Source organism: Pollachius pollachius, assembly GCF_949987615.1.
Source record: "Pollachius pollachius genome assembly, chromosome: 6".
Classification (NCBI taxonomy): Eukaryota; Metazoa; Chordata; class Actinopteri; order Gadiformes; family Gadidae; genus Pollachius; species Pollachius pollachius.
Window position 1 is genome coordinate 8,088,703 of NC_136939.1, and position 19,333 is coordinate 8,108,035.

At 42.2% G+C, this 19,333-nt stretch overlaps 1 protein-coding gene across 1 annotated transcript; it reads left to right on the forward strand.

The window, feature by feature from the left end:
• Positions 1-40: 40 nt before the first annotated feature.
• On the forward strand, positions 41-14,272 carry LOC307077275 (melatonin receptor type 1B-B-like; the record flags this gene model as incomplete). The annotated part of the gene is made up of 4 exons (XM_079738629.1): positions 41-233; positions 12,402-12,520; positions 12,973-13,317; positions 13,832-14,272. The coding sequence occupies 4 exons, from the start codon at positions 41-43 to the stop codon at positions 14,270-14,272; spliced, it is 1,098 nt and encodes a 365-aa protein (XP_079594755.1).
• Positions 14,273-19,333: the final 5,061 nt, after the last annotated feature.

The following is a 19,333-nucleotide window of genomic DNA, read 5'->3' on the forward strand; positions in this document are numbered from 1 at the left end:
GCTCCAGGCAGCCGTGTTAGCCCACATTGGTGCTGTGGTGATGCCGGACGCACTGCCTCTCCTACATAATCGCACAAGGACACTGCTGGGGCGGCCGGAGGAGGGAAACACCCGGCCCGCCTGGGTGATCGCTACCTTGGCCAGCATCTTGATCTTCACCACCGTGGTGGACGTGCTGGGGAACCTTCTCGTCATCGTTTCGGTGTTTAGGAACCGAAAGCTGAGGAACTCCGGTAAGAGCGTGTGTTTTTCTCACCGAAAGCAGTCGATCGCCGATTAATAATTAAGGGGGTAATATTCACTAATTGTAAGGCTTTCCGTTCAAAAACTTTTGTTTGCAGTTAATCATTGGTCATGAAGGGTCATCCCTTATTTTTTTCGCTCGTGCGCGCTGCACAAGCGCGGCAGGATCATGTGGTGGCTTTGACATTTTCATCTGGTAAACGTTCTGTAATCGTTTCTCATAAGTCAATATTTCATTCTATAAAGTCGTTCAGATGGTAATTAAGGAGCGATTATGTGTCTGAAATGTGTGACGTTAATAAGGCCTTTCTATAGGTTGCATCCAATGAAATTACTAATTTATACTTATCTATATGTCATTTGTGTTTCCTTTTTTTATTTATTTTTATATGTATACAATTATTATCCAACAACAGAGCAAAAATAGTGCCATGGCAAAAAAATAATAATAATATGGTCTATTGGACTCAAAGTTGTTGTTATTATTATTATTATTATTATTATTATTATTATTATTAAGTGGACTCATTACAGTTATGTGAGTGAATTATGATGGCGTTTTTTTACTGCAGATTAGGCTCATGAAATCATGCTAACCCTAAACCAGTCCCATAGTGTCTGTGTTCCCCACATTGGACCTTCCATCATGAGTCATTTGCAAGGTAATCAACAGGTCGATAGATAGATGATCCTGAAATCAACACGAACCCAGTGAACTACATCCGGCTCTGGAATCAGGTTGTGTTGCTTGGATACTGTATTTTAGAGATGGTCCAAATTATGCATAAAACATATAGTACCGTGCCCTTAAAGTAAATTGCCGGAAACTGTTCTGGTGGCTGTTGCATCCACACGAATGCCCTACTATAATATACCTGCACCGTCAATATTTCCAATAGCATGAACAATAATGAGCCTATACAGAAACGGGTCAAGCGCTTCCATAAGTAAGGTGACGAAACAACAGTGATCCAGAGAAAGTACCAGGAATGGTAAAGAATGCAGACTTCAGTTGCATTTGCTAAGGATGTCTCCATATATTCATAAACTAAGCTAATGCTTCAATTAACCCACCAGACCATCATAATTTGGCAAGCTGTTGCTTACATAAGTTTTGCATCTGTGTGTCTTCATTCCCTGCAGAGACACAATGGAGAACGCAAGGCTGACCTATATCAAGTATGGTCATGCATCTAGAATCTAGACAGCTATGAGATCACAGAGGTCAGTACCTCGTCATTGCTTTAGAGCAGAAAATTAATTTGGAAATTAAATACAACTGTATAACAAATCTGCGGATGAGAACCTCCCGAGATGAGTTCATGCTTACCAACAACACTTTTGGCTGTGAGAACGAGACTCTGGTTAAGACCCTGCTTAAGCTCTTAATGGACGTCCCAAGTGACATGACATCATGGGTGTCTCCAGAATCTCACCAATACGTGAGGCTTTCAAGGAGACTTGAACCAAGGTCTCCAGAGCTGATAACAAGAGTTTTCTCTTTTCTGTCTGTCTGTCTGTCTGTCTGTCTGTCTGTCTGTCTGTCTGTCTGTCTGTCTGTCTGTCTGAGAGTGTGACTGCATTAACGTATTCACGCATGGGCATGTCTGTGCCTGTGTGTGTGTGTGTGTCTTGTACTTGTGTTTTTTTAAGAGCTGAATATAGAATTGGTAACTAAATACAACTGTAAAACAAATTTGCGGTTGAGAACCTTTCTAAGATGTGTAGGAATTATTCCGTGTCTGTATAAATCTGGTTTTCTTTGTGCTTCTTATTCATTAGTTAGGAGTTTAAGCATAATGATTAAATGAAATGAGAATATATGTTTGGAACAATGGGCATTTAGCAGGCACTTTGGTCCATAGCAACTTACAACCATTCATTACACAATCATACACCGACAGCAATGTCAACCATGCAAGATGACAGCCAACATACCCTCAGCACACAAGGTGTTCAACACAATGCCATTTGTTGCCAGTGCTTTCGGGAATGCAGGTGTGCCTGTACTCTTGTTAAGTTCCTCGTGAGGGAAAGTGCGCTGCAGTATGCATTTGTGCACGGCGGATCAGCCTTTCTCCCTCAACGTTACACTTTGAAGCCTTTGACATAGTACGATGCAATATTACACAGCCTGCCTTCAAAGATACCATTGATGTTCTCTCTCTCTGTCCCCTCATATTTTGTCTCGCTCCCAGACTATATACCTCACACTAAAATTGTTAGTGGATAATTTTATTTTTAAGATTTATTTTTGCATTTTATGCTTCATTATAGAGAGTGAGATAGACAGGGAGGTATAGGAGAGAGTGGGGAGAATATGCAGCAAAGGAGCACGGGCAGGGATCAAACCCGGGTCGCTGCGCTAAGGACCGAGCCTTTAATGGTACGTACTCTACCTGATGAGCCACCGGGGCACCCCAGTTGATAATTCTTATTAACACAGATCCATGTTTTCAATTTGCTTTTTCGTTTGTCAACGCTTTCTCTGTGTGGGCTTTGAGGTTGAGGAAGTCTTAAAGACGTGTTGAAGACAGATGTTAAGCCATTATCTGCTGTCAGCCTGCACTGTTACTCTTTATGGTAGAAAATGGTAGAAAATGACCGGTAATGCATTCTGTGACACTCAGGTAATTGGTAACAAATGTGCATAGATGCTGAAATTGATGCATGATGGGTGTCCAGGGGAAGAAATCCTAGTTGGGGTGCAATTTATGATAAATGCAAAGTTGAAGCATTAATAAAGTAGTGGTATAAGGTGAGTTCAGAGGGAATTCATCCTTTATAAAGTATATACCTAAATAACTTTATAAAGCGGATGTTTATGGTCCACAAACAATTTGAAATGTGTTAATAATGCTTTGTAAACAATTGATAAGGCTCCAATTCATGATGGTTCAGGTAGTCTTAAAGCATAAATTAAGACGTTTGCATGAGCTCAACTAAGGTGAGGAGGACTGTGTATCTTTACAAACTCTAGAAAGTTTCTAAAAGCGTGATGTTCATGGAAACATATATCAACCACGTATTTATGGAAACCTTAAAAAGTAATTTGAATTGTTGTCATGTTTAACGCCTGAGCGTATCATACCGACATTAAAGGGTGAGGGTTATCATTTCTGGGGACTGGGGGTCAACTGCTGCTGAGCTCGGTCTCCATGGAAACCTCACTTTGTTTGGAAATGTTTAAATGTCGGTAGTTGACTTGATGTCATTGGTTTTGTGTAAAATGTGTCCTATTTTATCCAACCCTGACCCTGAAGAAGATGTTGGAGACATCATCTTTAGAAAATAAATGACAATAAATCGTATTAAATTATGGTTTTGCGACGTGGATAGATCTGCCCCTCCATTTACCTAATCACCTACCTCCGTCGTTAGGTTGAAAAAATGACATAATTGAATCCATATTCATATACATCCAACCATCTATCCAACAACTCTCTTGAGCGTTTTCCCCCAAGACCTGGCTCATGATCTTGTTAGGGGTTTTAATTGACATAACAGTTCAGATGATATCGCCATGTTTCCATGGAGACCGTGGGAGATGAACTCAGGTCTCCAGAGCTGAATACCACTGGCCCTCTCTGGTAGCACGTTAGAATGGACATTACAATTCACATGTTCCCAAGAAGACATCATTTAGTAAGGCCTCAAAGGACGGTACCCTTGGCAGAAGTTGACCCCAGTTCTCCACTCTAACGAGACGCATGCTATGACCCCGTCAGAATTTATAATGGACATTCCAAGACACATTACATCATTGGTTTTTCAAGAATCTCACCAATACGTGAGGCTTCAATGGAGACTTGAACCAAGGACTCCAGAAAAGATAACCAAGAGTTTTCTCTTTTCTGTGTGAGTGTGTGTGTGTGTGTGTGTGTGTATGTGTGTGTGTGTGTGTGTGTGTGTACATAGCTATATATAAAGAGAAGGATAAGCTCTAGCATAAATTCAGACATAAACCTCATTAGTTCAGGCAAAAAAGGACCAAGGGTGTTCATGTTCACGTCTGCATGTTAATTAGAATGAATCAGCACAGAAACGTGGAAAGTCTTCTTGGAAAGGAAATGGCTCATAAAAGATAAGACAGGACGACTGCTCATGACAAAAGGAACTGCTTATAACAGCAAGTTAGTCTGCTCAAAGTACCAGAATGAGCCGTGGAAGTAGTCCTCTGAGATGAGCAGGCCGGATAACGACACAGTAGAAGATGCAGGGACACGAATCATCGCCCACAGGAATATCATTGAACAGTTTGAAAAATGGCAATGACAACTCTACTGCAACTTAATCGACTTCCAGAAATGTTTTGACAGCACCCATCGTGATTGCCTCCTGAAGAGCCCCAGAAGTCAAACATAAACCTTTTTAGAACAACCAATCATCGGGACGTACATGGTGGACTCAGGAGACGCCGTGGAGTGGGACGCCGTGGAACGGAGACGTCATCCCTCCGTGCCAAACGTAGCTGTACTTTGGACCCCAGCCAGCAGGAGAGGGGGGCCCAGACAACATGGCGATGGATCATTGAGAACGAGCCAGAAGAGCACCACCAGAGCTGGGGAAGGGAGGAGAAGCTGGCCAGAGACAGACGAAAGCAGGGGGAGTGAGGTGCTGCCCTCTGCCCGACCGGCCCCACAGGGATGAGGGAGTGATTACGGTCGTGTCGGCCGAGCTGTCGTCCTTCACACCATTCTAACCGTTTTGCTTCCACAAGCATATTTTTTGCTTTTTTTCAGCCTAATTGGAACACATTTCATTAGGTTTTCACACATGTCATTTTCTTTAATTAATAGGTTTGCATCAACTCTGAGCGATATATTTTTTATTTTTATTGAATATTTTTTCTTCTTGCTTGGTTCTCATTTTGTTTACCACACATCAATATATATATAAATATATATAGCAGCAAGAGTTCTATATAATTGGGCTAATTTTATCACATTTGTTAGTGCGGGAAATATGTTACGCCCCATTCATTTTCTTTCCTGGTATTCATATGCGTCTCATCTTATGTAAGTAGTGACCTGACTGCCTCTCGCTGTGGGTAATTGTGCAATTTTCCATTATAACGCCATCTTCATCCGTAAGATTTACATGTTATTTTTGTGTTGTGTTGAATCCAATAACAGATATTACTGAGCATGAAATGGGTGGAGTGAATCATGCCCTAATATTCCAGCCCGTTGGACACATTATTACACTGTAGTTAGTCTCATTACATTCTGTCTGACAAAGATTTATGACCCTCTCCCACATTATTGAAATGTTTCACAATTCATATCGTTTTAGAACATATCTTCATATAGTATTAGAATATTAGAATTAGAAGATGAATAAAATATGTATACAAATCGAATATGCTGCGTTTGCTATGAAATATTTTCCTTGAGTTTTTTCACCAGCAAACAGATGGTCAGACCGTCAGATGAGGAGAATTGATGTGTGCAATTCATTGAAAGTGCAAAAAGGCTACACATTAATCTGTGGAATTAGAATACGTCAATGAATGTTGTTTTGAAACGCCCAAATTGAAATGCTGTCTGTAGTATCTAAATATTTATAATAATATCTGCCATTTGGAGGATACTTTTTAATTAGCGAATACAGGCCTCGGAATGCATACATTCCTAGAATGGGGAATTCCATTTTGAGTATTGAAGCGAAGACTATGATTTAATGTGTTAAATCATAGTCTATTTCATTATGAGCAGCAGCTGCCTTAGTATTTCAACACCAAACGCTCCACTGCAGTTTGGATAAAGTCAAGGCCAGTAAACAGCATGGAGAAGGACAGACTGAATAGCACCTGTTGCCGCCGCTTGAGCTCATTCTGATAGTCTTCTAAGTATTACTTCTTGTAATGGCATGTATAATGGATTGAGTTGTAATTTGGCCAATGCTCGCAAGTATGGGGTTAACATTAAACATTTGCTGAGCACTTTAGAATAACTGAAACTCTGAAAGATTTATTGATTTGTGTTAAATAAGGAATTAATGATTTATAAAGCATTGTTCCTACATGAATAGCAATTCATAATCTGCTATAAATTATAATTGTTAATACGATAATTTACAAAGTGTATGAAGCATGTCTGGAATGTATTCTTTTAATGAAACATGAGAAAATGTTTTGCACAAGCAAAATAATGACCTGAACAACTTCAACAACAAATTTCTTGTGCTTTTTGTTGGGGTGTCTTGATCCATTTGCTCAGAATAGTATCCAATTATTGATGCCAGCTTTGTCAAGGAACGTTATGCCCGGATCCACTTTCAACCTCCACAGAATTCAGGTTGACTCCCCGTAACCATGCCGGATTTAAGAAAATTCATAATGTGAACATCAAACTCAAAAGTACACTACTAAATGGCAAACGTTGCAGCGATTATTTTCAAACTCCAAGGTTTTTAGTTGGTTTTGGTTCCTTGAAATTACCCCATTGTTGTTTGATGTGTTTTGCAAACACCTCTTTGTGTATCTCAAATGTTGTTCTTGTTAGATTCAGACACATTTCTCTATGCTGTTTTCAGTTTAAGATAATCAAATCAGTTTACCACTTCATCACAGAGTCAAATGTGAGGCCACTTAAAACTGCTGATCAGGGTTGATCTATCTGCCCCCAGGGCCAGCTGGGGGCAGAAAGACCAAAGGTCAGGCCTTGAACCATCTCCCAATGCCTATTAGTTATTTCTCTGGATTGCTCCAAAAAGCTTTTGAAAAAGTTTTAAAACCTTTTTCTCTGTAATTATGGTGTCGTTTTAAACAGGGAGAGTCTGTATGTTTCCTTTCCAATGTCTTTTCTCTTCATAAATTTGGTTTCCCTCATTTATTTTTTACTTCAAGGAACCTTGATAGAAGCTTACCCAATTATCTATCAATGATGAGACTGACATTGAAAGATAAATAAGCTCTATAGAGTCATATCTTTTGCTTTGAATAGCCAATACATTTATGTCAGTCTAATCTTACTCACCCACCTAATAGCACCACTTATTTTTTCTATGTTAGTTTCTTTCTCACATTTTTTCGTCTTTCTTTTCACTCATATTTCTGTATTTATTTCTCATTCATTCACAAATAAACATGTATGATCAACTTGCCAACGAGTAATTAGTAGATTGCATATTGAGCTTATTTGATGCTTTATTAGACAGAGTCCCATGTCAACAGTAAACAGGGAGAGGGGACCATTCTGTTTGGATTAAGCACCTATACAGATCCCTCAGGGACATAGGGGGACTCTGCCACCTGTTTATAATATTATAAGATGTTTAATATAAAAAAACCTTGAGCTTTGCCATTTGGCTGACACCTGCTGCTTTGAGTCTGTTTTACGTAACTGTGTTAGCATGGGCCAATGGAACCATATCCAATTGCTGGTGCATCAACCATGCTTGGGGAATGAAAGCGACAGATTTACTATTCAAATGGTAAATCTGTGGATTTCTGCAGACTTGTCTTATATTTTATGACTTTGGCAGAGATCCAGCTGCCTGCTAAAAGCCAGCAGTGTGATGATGCTGATGACATTTTCTTCAAGTCGTGTCTGCAGTTTAGTGAGGAAGGGGCTGTTCGCTTCACCATAAAAATGAAAGAGCTGGTCAGCCTTTAACTTCAACGTGTCTAACACAGCCAGAGATTTGTTCTCGAGCGCCTCCCTAAAGTATACACGTAAACAGACACATCAGAGAGATCAATACACTCTCCTCCAACCCACCATCATACCAATTTAATCAATAAAACTATTTCCCACACTTTAGACGTCTGTTCTTCTGTTGCCCTCACCGTAATGTTTGAACAGCTTGTATTCTTGACAGAATATATCAAAGACTGTATGTAAACATCTGAAGTTGAAAACACAACGACAGGACATCTATAATGTGGGTAATTCTTCTTAAATGTAAGCTCTACCGAGCCCTATGTTCAAAAAAATAGTTTTCAGTAAATGACTGTAGCTTACTCACAAAACAGTCAATCAACATGGCCTACATCTCTTTGACACATTCGCCACTTTATACTTTACCACTAGCACTTAACCCGAACCTCTCTGTCTTGAATTGTGCTCAGGGAGGAAATGCAGCCATTTAGACTGAGAGATGTTAGTGGCAAAAGAATGCTGTGGTAAAACAAACCTTTATGAATCAGACACAAAAATAGTAAAACAAACTAATTTCATCAAACTTTCTTTGATGAGTTGGTCAGATAATGGAAAAGCTCAGCCAATTTCTACTTAGAGGATAGGATTGTTTCTGACAGATATTTAATTGAAGGGATTTATTATCAATTTGGACTTTATATTTATTCTGTTGTATTTGTGAAACATGTGGAAAGCTAATTATATGTCAAATCTTATTGAAAAAAGAAGGAGATGGTGACAACTCAGATGAACATTGTGTGCTTTAAAGGATATTCATCTATACTCGTTACGCTCTTCTATTTTCGATATTAGCTTTGAGCTTCAGCGTACTTTTAGTTCTGTTCAATCAAACGGAAGCCTTCTAATATTGTACTGAGCACGTTTCCCTTCCCCCTGAGGACTGCTTGTTGTTGGGGGACAGCATGTTACACTAGAGCAACAAGTAGGACAATGTGTGACTAGCCATCACAGACCCACGAGAGCAGCAGCTGGCCACCTACCATACAATTGTCTGTTAGAGAATTGCTTTAGTCCCTGTCTCAGCCTTATTTAACCAAGACTTATTTTCCTTCTTAATAGCAGAAGGAAAGAGGGCGAGAGGAAGAGGCAAAGGCTAACACAAACACTTCCTTCACACACATCTACCTGCACTATCTGTAGTGGGCATAGACACTCCTGTGGAGAGCAACAGGGCTGATGTTCTGAAATACATTGGAGTGATTTAATTATTTAGTTCTCTCAGCAGGGTTCTCAACTTGCTGTATAATACGAGCAATGTTTTCTACACATTGTCAACCTTTGATTTGGTCTGACTCTGTACAGATTCTTTTTCCAGTTATTTTCTCGCAGTCTGACAGTCTTCCAATTGAAAGGCAAGGTCTGAAATAGCTTCTAAACACACCCTTGAAGGAATTAAATCTGTTATTCTTTCTGTGGCTGTCAACATTTATATTCTCAACCACATTTCTTGGACGCGCTCCTCGTCTTTGATGTAAACAATTCAAATGCTAACAACGGCTGTCACATGTCCACCCACAGAGAGTGATACCGATGTAAACTATTTTAGTCTATGCTTCTTCTGATGACATGTTTCAAGCTAACAACGGTAATGAATGGTTTCTTCTCCACATAGTGGACAACACCATATAAGGTTTTATGAGTTTGTAGATAAGTTAAACACTACAAACATGGCCTCTTTGCCATTTCCGCAAAAGCCTAGACAGACCAAAGGTTTACCTGGGTAAATTAGAACCTGTAGGCGTTGTTTATTTACCATTCCGCCCACTTCCAATATCAACTGAATTCTTACCTGTGTTCGAGAGATGCTTCTTGAACCACCTCCGGAACACAAGCTTGTTTACCTTGTGTCTCTTTGTAATAAACCACGTGTTGAATATTTACCACTCCGAGTCATACCTAGCCGAAATGACATTACCACAAAGGATCAAATTAGTTTTTCATCAATGACAGGATGTTACGATCTGACCTACCGAGCTCGCTATTAACCTGGGTAGACAGCCCGTAACCTAAGTCTGTCCCTACGTGGTGTGCTGAACTTGAGTATTGTTCCTAACCTTTCCCTGGGTGAGTGCAATCTAACCTATCTAGGGGGTTGGGTGCGAAGTACTCACCACAGGTCCACAGCCACCATAGGGGAACAGCTCCGCCGCACCGGCACCTAGTCTGCAGGCGACCAGCCAGCGTTCTTTATTCTTCCTTCAGTTCACCATGTATATAAAAATCCAAAAGGTTCTCTTCTCAAAGTCGCCAAGCAACGTGTGTCCATCGGGTTACTTTCGTTAACCCCTCAGCTGCTGAAACCAGGCACTCTCCACTCAGTCTCAAAACTCCCAGCCTCCCCCTGCCCACTCAGCTGTTGCGCCTTACCTGTGATGAGCACCCCAACACCGCCCCCTCTGTGTGACGTCAGTACTGACCCTTACTCTAAGCACCCTAAGACGAACCCTATTTCCTAGTATCGTAACACAGGGCTCTTTGCAATGATGTGAGTATGTGTGTTTGTTTTGCATATGTGTGCATAAAAAGGCAGCTAGAGGCTGCAGGTACTTTGGTCTGGTGGACAAAGCATTACCACTTGGGCTACTTGTTAGTATGATAGGCTTTATGATATTATGATGTATCTGTAGTACAGGCGCCCAGTCATGTCCTACATGACAACACTACATGCAGAGGAGGTACCACTCGCTGAACAGAGAGGCTGAAGGGAGTGCGTATTTTTCCCATGGATGGGCACAGGAAATGTTCACGTCTCAACGGCCTGAATCACCGGGAATCAGCCCAAAATCAGCCTCTGTCTGTCTTCTTCCTCTGTTTCTCACAATTGATCCCAAATGCCCACACAGATCAGCCAAAACAACCCACGTGTGTGTGTGTGCGTGTGTGTGTGTGTGTGTGTGTGTCTGTGTGGGTGGGTGTAAGCCGGATCATTACACGTGTGACACCGACGATTCTTTCCACAAATCCACACATGCATGAATTAACATCTCGTTTCGGGGGGAGGTGGGAAATTCACACTCTGCGATGGCACCTCGTCATCAAAACAGAATTGTATCTTTCTTTTTCAGCATATTGGCATCTTGACCTGTGGCATTTTACTTCTTTACTCATTTTTATTGTTGTTCAATATATTAGTCACTATCTTGTCTTCATTCTGTTGAACTTTGCCAGCATTCCTAAAAATTCAGTATATTAGTATAATGTTAGACAGATATTGAATTTGCATATCAATATTATTTAAAAAACTGAAAGCGCTGGCGTACCAAACCAACCGGCTTCAGCAATAGCAAATATAAACCAAAAGTTTTTTGGTTTTCAAAATAATGTGGTCCATGCTGTGTTCATTGACGTCCATTATTTCTGGCCCCCGACCTCACCCTCACCCCTTTCTCCTCCCGTTCCCGATGCCCAGTGTCAGCCGATGCCGGACCACGACCCCGTCACAACGTTTGGAGCACTCACTGTCCCTCACACTTTCATGTTCAAAAATGCTTTCGGTTTTGGTTTTTTGGTTTTCTCATTGTCTCCAGTCCAGCCGATTAATAGCCTGGCTAACGCCAGGCCTCATCTCAATCTACATTGAGAAGAGGTCTGGGAACCACACATTCATTTTCTCGTATTTGAGGCGTGGTTTACGATTGCCCGGAGCCGTTTATTGGGTGCTATGAATGTCTATCATATGAGTCTGTACGTAGCTCATAGCCAATCGTATCAATTATACCAGATGACGTATGTAGAGCGACAGAAATTTGATGACGAAGAAGTCGACGGATGTGTCGAAAAGACGTTGTCACCGTCTTGCCGTCCCACCCCGTTCTGTGATTGGTTCCCTATCCCAGGCGAAAATCGGATCCATGGAATCCAGGCTGACTAGCAGCGCGAAATGAAATCGCGCGAAAGGCAGCATGGGTATACCCAGGCTAGTCGATTGTTGGGGTCAGCCATGCTTTAATTTGACCCGCCTCCACTTTCTGTTGGGTTCCTTGCTCTCTCACTTAAGAGCGAGGACTGCTTACATATTGCATACTTACTGCTAACAAGAATCCTCTGTCTGTCCATGGGCAACGCCATGTGACTACCTTATGAGATGGTTCAGATGTCAGCAAAGAGAAGAAACAGATTTATTTCTCAGACGACCTCATTGTCATTCCACATAGATATATAATCCTGGTGTCTCACTGGTCCAATGTGTCTCTTCCACATGCCTCCCTGGCATCTCTCCAGTCATGATCTCACTGTGTGTTGACATTTAGGCCCTAATGGATTACAGTGCTATATTCCTCCAGTAGCTAATCATCTATTTAATGTATTCCTTTATTTACCTTGAGATGAGCTTGTTCGATCTTTTTCCCATTGGTGCAGTAAATGTGCATTGAGACACACAGAGACATTGAGAAACAGGAGCGAATCGAACACCTTGTTTCTAGCCTCCTAGACCCTGCCAGTGAAGGCACAGAGCCTGATGTGTATTCGTGATTGTTTTGTGTTCCTCTGCAGGTAATGTGTTTGTGGTGAGTTTGGCCTTTGCTGACCTTGTAGTGGCGTTCTACCCGTATCCTCTGGTTCTCTACGCGCTCTTCCATGACGGCTGGTCGCTGGGCAACACACAATGCATGGTGAGAAGTCATCGACGCGCAATACGTATGGCGGCCCATGTCCGCGAAACTAACTGGTTATTTATAAGTTAATTTGTTGCCCCTGGCGTCTCAACACGGCACATGAACCTCTCACTTATTTCTCTCTCTCACTCTTGCCTCTCTCTCTCTCCTTCTCCCTTTTTTTCTTGTCTCTATTGCCCTCTCTCTCTCTCGCTCTCTCTCCCTCTCTCCTCCCTCCTCCCTCCCTTCCTCTCCCTCCCTCCCTCCCTCCCTCCCTTCCCCTCTCCCTCCCTCCCTCCCTCCCTCCCTTCCTCTCCCTCCCTCCCTCCCCCTCTCCCCCCCTCCCTCCCTCCCCCTCTCTCTCCCTCCCTCCCTCCCTTCCTCTCCCTCCCTCCCTCCCCCTCTCCCTCTCTCCCTCCCTTCCTCTCCCTCCCTCCCTCCCTCCCTCCCCCCCTCTCTCTGGGCTGCAGGTCAGCGGCTTCCTCATGGGGCTGAGCGTCATCGGCTCCATCTTCAACATCACGGGGATCGCGGTGAACCGCTACTGCTACATCTGCCACTCCTTCTCCTACAGCCGGCTGTACAGCTTCCGCCGCACCCTGCTCTACGTGGGCCTCATCTGGCTGCTCACCGTGGCCGCGCTGGTGCCCAACTTCTTCGTGGGCTCCCTGCGCTACGACCCGCGAGTGTACTCCTGCACCTTCGCCCAGAACGTCAGCAGCTCCTACACCATCGCCGTGGTGGTGGTCCACTTCCTGGTGCCCATCGCCGTGGTGACCTTCTGCTACCTGCGCATCTGGGTGCTTGTGATCCAGGTCCGAGAGCCGGTTCTTGTCGGTTCACGTTACAGCGAAACGGCCACCGGTGTTTTTTCTGTCGTCGTCTTTTGAGGCGCATGGGCATCCGCGCATGTCTGTACACAGTGTGCTCTCGGTTTTTCGTCTGCATGTCGAATTGTGTTTTCCAATGTGGTCGACCAAGATAGCGGGGGTCAGAAATAATGGACGTCAATGAACACGGCATGGAGCACATTCTTTTGAAAACCCCAAAAATGTTTTCTCATATTTGCTGCTGCTTGAGCTTTTGCATGTTTTTTTACACCCGCGCTTTCAGTTTAAAAAATAATATGAATATGGAAATGTAATACAGCTCAAAACAATGGAAGTGCCTTTATGAGACATGGAATTCAATGTTTGCTTAACATTATCATAATATACTCACTTCTTAGGAATGCTAGAAAAGGTCAACAGAATGAAGAAAAGATGGCGACTGTAATGTGAACATGGTGTATCCCCTCCCCCGACCGACATGTGCGCTCTCTTCCTCCAGGTTCGCCGTAAGGTCAAAGTGGAGGGGAGCTCCCGCCTGAAGCCCAGCGACCTGCGCAACTTCATCACCATGTTCGTGGTGTTCGTGCTGTTCGCCATCTGCTGGGCGCCGCTCAACCTCATCGGCCTGGCGGTGTCCATCGACCCGGGCCGCGTCGGCACCCTCATCCCCGAGTGGCTCTTCGTGGTCAGCTACTTCATGGCCTACTTCAACAGCTGCCTGAACGCCGTGATCTACGGCCTGCTCAACAGGAACTTCCGGCAAGAGTACAAGCACATCATGGCCTCGGTGCTGGTGAGCTGGCTCTTTGTCTCCGAGTCGTCCAGGGCCACCGAGGGCAAGAGCATGCGGAGCCCCAAGCCGTCGCCCGTCCCGCCGTTCAACAACAACGAGTCCTTCAAAAGCCACCATGTCCCTGGTTTTTATGATCTGGAGCGTTGAAACTTTCTTTCTTTTTTTGTACCGGGAAATATGCCTCTGATCTCAAAATCTCAAAATGCCAGCCCCCCCCCCCCCGTGAACTTAGTATATGCCGGGATGTATTTTAAGAGATGCTTGAATTGCTGTGAATAACGTTTACTGTCTTGCGTTGGATGCTGCACTGAACTGAGCTGTTTATTGTGTGTTTTATATAAGAGGCTTAGGATAAGCGTCGTCTTTTAAGGTTTACATTGCCACAGGGAAAGCCCAGAATGTGTTGTTTTTTTTGTGTTATCAATTTATCCACTTCAACAGTGATGGAATCATCACTTGAAGGAGCAACCTTCACCACTATCCTGCAGTGACCATGTTTCACGATTCACTGGGGACGTCTTTGTTGCAGTGTGACACAAGTAAGAATATTTGCTCACACAGAAAATACTTATATATACAATCTATCCCTCTTAAAGGCTGTAAATGTGTATGTGATTACTATATGGCTATACTTGTAGTTTATTGCTATTCATTTAGTGAAAAAAGGCAGCGAATTTATGATCATTTGTTGTATCTGGTTATGGCACATTATCTATTATTCATGATAATTGCATTCAAGCCTCTGAACATTATATTGATTTAGAATAATTTCACTCCCACACAAACCTCGGTCTTGATTAAATGGACTACTGCAAGAAGCTCAGTATAAATAGACATTGTCTTTTTCCTTTTAAACATATGTTATTACATATTTAGTCATATTACGAGCAAATCTGTTTTATAATGAGGACCGGCCATGGTTTGACTGGTTGGGCTGACTCAACTTCATTGTAAAAATCCCACAAGAATGTTTTCTCCCTAAAACGTGGGTATACATTTGTATTACAGCGACATTATTGCATATATTATTTTTGTACAGATAAGACAAAATATGTGTAGCAGAAACCTTCAACTGTACAACTTTTAAATGTGGATTTAATAAGAATCCAAGCAACGTGGGTGAATGAGTTTGCAAAATAATTAACTAAAGCTATTTTAGGTTATCAACTAATTAACACAATATTTCGCAATGGCTTTGACATTTATCTCCACAAGCATAAATGGCGTCTGAAATTTCCATACAGTTTAAAATCTAATTATTAATCTATGTTTGGCTCCATAAAGGATATTTGTTTATTTTTAAGGTTGTGACATATAAGGAAACCTTTGCAGTTCACCCGATTTGTTGCTATGGATCTTATATACACGGACAAACCTTAAAGTATCCCTAAAGCTGCAGGCTACATGGAGGCTTTAGTGAAGATTAACTATCAGCTGCAGGAGGATCAGAAGTAAGAAGAGCAAGGATAGAATGAATGGCAGTCCAGGGAGCCAATCAGAACCAGGCAGTAAGCAGCGATCCTTTCCATGTTAACGCTGGTATAACATAGAATGCCACTGTTGTTTTCTTTGGCGTTAATTGATGCTTCGACACAGGAGAGCGGTGTGTTTAAGTCATAACATGAGTTACATTACTCATAACTCAGTGGCATGGATGTGGTTGGCTCCGCTAGATGAGGACACACTACATTCCCTGCGGTGATTTACAGGTTTTTCTTATCTTTCCAAACGCTGCCTTACCAGCATTATTCGTAATTGGTGTTGTGTTCATGTTGTCGTCCGAAACACAATAGTGGGATATATCGGGTTATTGCAGACTTTTTTAACAGCTTGATTCCAACACATGATTGTGTGGACCAATGAGACAAGTTCAAGGAGTCTGGCCCACAGTGCTACAGCATGTTGCCATGTTGGGATTAAAGGCTCTACTGTGTTTACCAAAGACAGCCTTGCTGAGATTGTTTGGTCGACTTTCAACTTTCAAAAGCAGATCTGCTAGATTCAACAACTTTTTACCCTCAATGTCTGCTCGTTTAAGTGTCATCTGCCTCAGGCTGAGCTGGGAAGCACTTTTTAGACTGGAGGAGCTTGTTCCTTTTCCTGTGTTTAAGAGGTGTTCACAGACTCGTGCTCCAGTTACAGTAGATGCTTGCATAATGTATGTATTGTATTTCAAGCCCAATTTTATAGTATTTGTGTTGTTTTTCTGTGTGTGCACCTGCATGTGACAACCTGACAGTAAAAAGGTGTTATATGTTTGCAACAACAAAGCTGTTTCCATTGTTGTTATTGTTTGCTGTGTTATTGTTCATGGAAATTGTGTTTTTTTTACATCTGCACACATAGGACTCTGTCCTGGGAAAATACTTCAAAATACATTTGTCATAGAAAAGTCCCTCACATTCAGAAAATACAAATGACATATTCATGTCAAAATGACATGAATATAACTAAATGCAATCATACTTGAGAAAGATTTAGTGAACCAATACATTGTTTCAATATCCATGAGATACAAAATACCTAACAGGATCTATTTGATAAAATACATACATACATTCAGGTTTCAGTTTTTTCTTTAGTGCCTCTTACTAAACATTTATATAATTAAAATGTCACAAGGAACTTTACTGTTGACCGAAAATAAATGTGACACACCCAAGGCAAAAGAGTATTGCATTAGTTTTACAAAACGTGTATTTTCAGTTATGAGTTATGATTGAGTAGTGCAGGCGGATTATATGAGAGGACTTCTGCATTGTCCTGAAGGATGCTTGTCCATCAGAAGTTATGTGGGGAGTGCGTTCAGCCATAAAGTAGAGAAGAGGGGAAGAAGATGGGGAGGGGGACATAAAGTCCAAACCATTACTCTGTTATTTGTGGGGAAAGATTAGTTTCCCCATCCGTCGTTATAGGCTGTCGAGGCAAGAGCAACAAGGTGGCTTTATCTACCTGCACCCAATTAACTCTATGTCCTATTTCTGTGTGTACCCAAGCATAATGATAAGACATGTAGGCGTGTAAGCTTGACAAATTGTGAAGTAACGTTTCAACTGATAAAAATACTGAGTGACATCTTTGCTCGAAAATCGTGTTTCTCTGATCCCGCCAGCATACACATGACAAGCTTAAGTGATGTTTCCCTGTCGATGGTAACTGGACTTTGGCGGACTTGAGTACCGCAAGAGAACTAATAAAGACTAGAATCCAGAAGGTAGGTCCGCGTCGTCTTTAAAAGGGCATGGCGACTTGGAGGTAATTCTTCTGTCTGCAACCAAACCTCTCTCCTGTAAGCCTGCCTCTCTAAAGGTCTTCCTTGTCTGAGGGGGGGGGGGGGGGCAGTCCATAGCAAACACACGGCGAGATAACGAAGGAGAACCCAAACTCTGTATTTAGAACTACGACCAAAGGTCCCAGTAAATACGTTGTGTGGTTCAATCAGTCAACCAAATAAATCCTGCCAAATATCTTGTGTGTGAATGATTATGTGAGAGGAGCAGGTGACTGAAAATGTTTGCGACAAAGGGGTAAGAGGGGCATGGAAAGCAATCAGGTTTCAAGTTGAAGAGTTGTGGCAAATTGACCAGATAACAGCGGCCTGCACCTGATGGAACACAATCTCCAGCGAAGCAGCCGTAATGGCAGTGACAGCCAGTAAGGTCCTGAAAGCCGACTGGTCCTGAAAGTCTTGTCTCTCACCGCAATCCTGCTTTTGCATTCACTCTCCTTGCGCCCTGTGGGGTAATGGAAACACTGATTGGACCAGTATCACGACGCACACTGGGGTCAACGGACAGTGTCCCTTGGAGATTGGTAACATGGAGTATACAATGCATTAATGGCAAAAGGGCTGGCTTACTTGCATGGCAGTAAGTAAACTATGTGTTGATCGTGTGAATCTCCAACTCCCTCCCGAAGCCTTCTTCGAGAGGGGTCGAGTGAGAGGGATTCTGGCGACTACAGGGAATACACTGTAGCACTTTAACTGTCAGTGTGATTTATAGCAGCTCAACTAATTTATTAAAGGAGACATATTATTGTGTTTGCCCAACAAGTATACATAGTATATGAGTCCAAGAAAACCTACTGCCATTCCCCTCTGTTTCAGTCCCTTCAGAATGCGCTGTTTCTGGTGTCTGTAGCTTTATTGCAAATGAGCTGCTGCCCATTGACCAATGAGCTGTCAGAGTGAACCACGGCACAGCATGGAGAAGAAGTGATTGTTGCCGTTTGCGGACTCCTGGAGGGTATACCACGAACCTCGCTGAACTTACCCAGGCTTTCGGGAAAACCTGGCTCGACAGAGACGCAACTCGCAATCAGAGTTAAATGGTACCACGACGCTCACTTTATATTCAATTAGTCGAATCAGGTTTTCCGCTTTAGGTTCAATGCGCGTTCACATAAAAGGGGCGTTCATCACGTCATTTGACTCACCCTTATGCAAAATGAATCGAGCGAGAGCGGTGTATTTCACACAAGACGAGCAGTGTATCATTATGAATTCCTACGAGGAATTCAAAGTCGAAATCACAGCCAAGTGGAACACGGTTGCCCATAATAAGGCTAGGGTGGCGTGCTGGCAAAAAAAATAGCCGACCGTGTTAATTTGTAAGTGAAAAGATTCTGCATATTGTCTAAAAAATATCTATCATGTATCATCGACCCTCATACCCCATAGATGTGGTGCCGGCAAGCTCCTACGAACATGGGGCCAAGTCAAAAATAAATATTAAAATATAATTCAATGTGGTAAATTGTAAGCATCCATTTGAATAATTTCAGGTGAATCTAGCCTATGATTTGCAATGGCCTAGGCTCCAACCTTTAATCTCATGTTGATTACCTGTAGCAAATAAAAAGAAAACCCACTGACCCCACACTCAAAAAAATAACTCATTGGATGAACACAAATAAATTGTGGGCAGGTTTTCCACCCATTAAATTAATGTAGCCCCAACTCCATTTAAGTGTCTCCATGTAACATTATAAAATTGAGTTGGTCAAACCCAATTTTATCAAATACAGTCAAAATAAAGTAATTACATTAGTTGACCTAAACTGATTTACATTTCTTCAACTCAAATTAATATAATTAGTCTAAAATAAAATGAGGCAAAATGCTTCCTTTTTTTCATGTGACCCCCACACAGACACACATAACACCAAATCTGGTTGATGTGTTTTTATTTAAAACTGACAAAAACA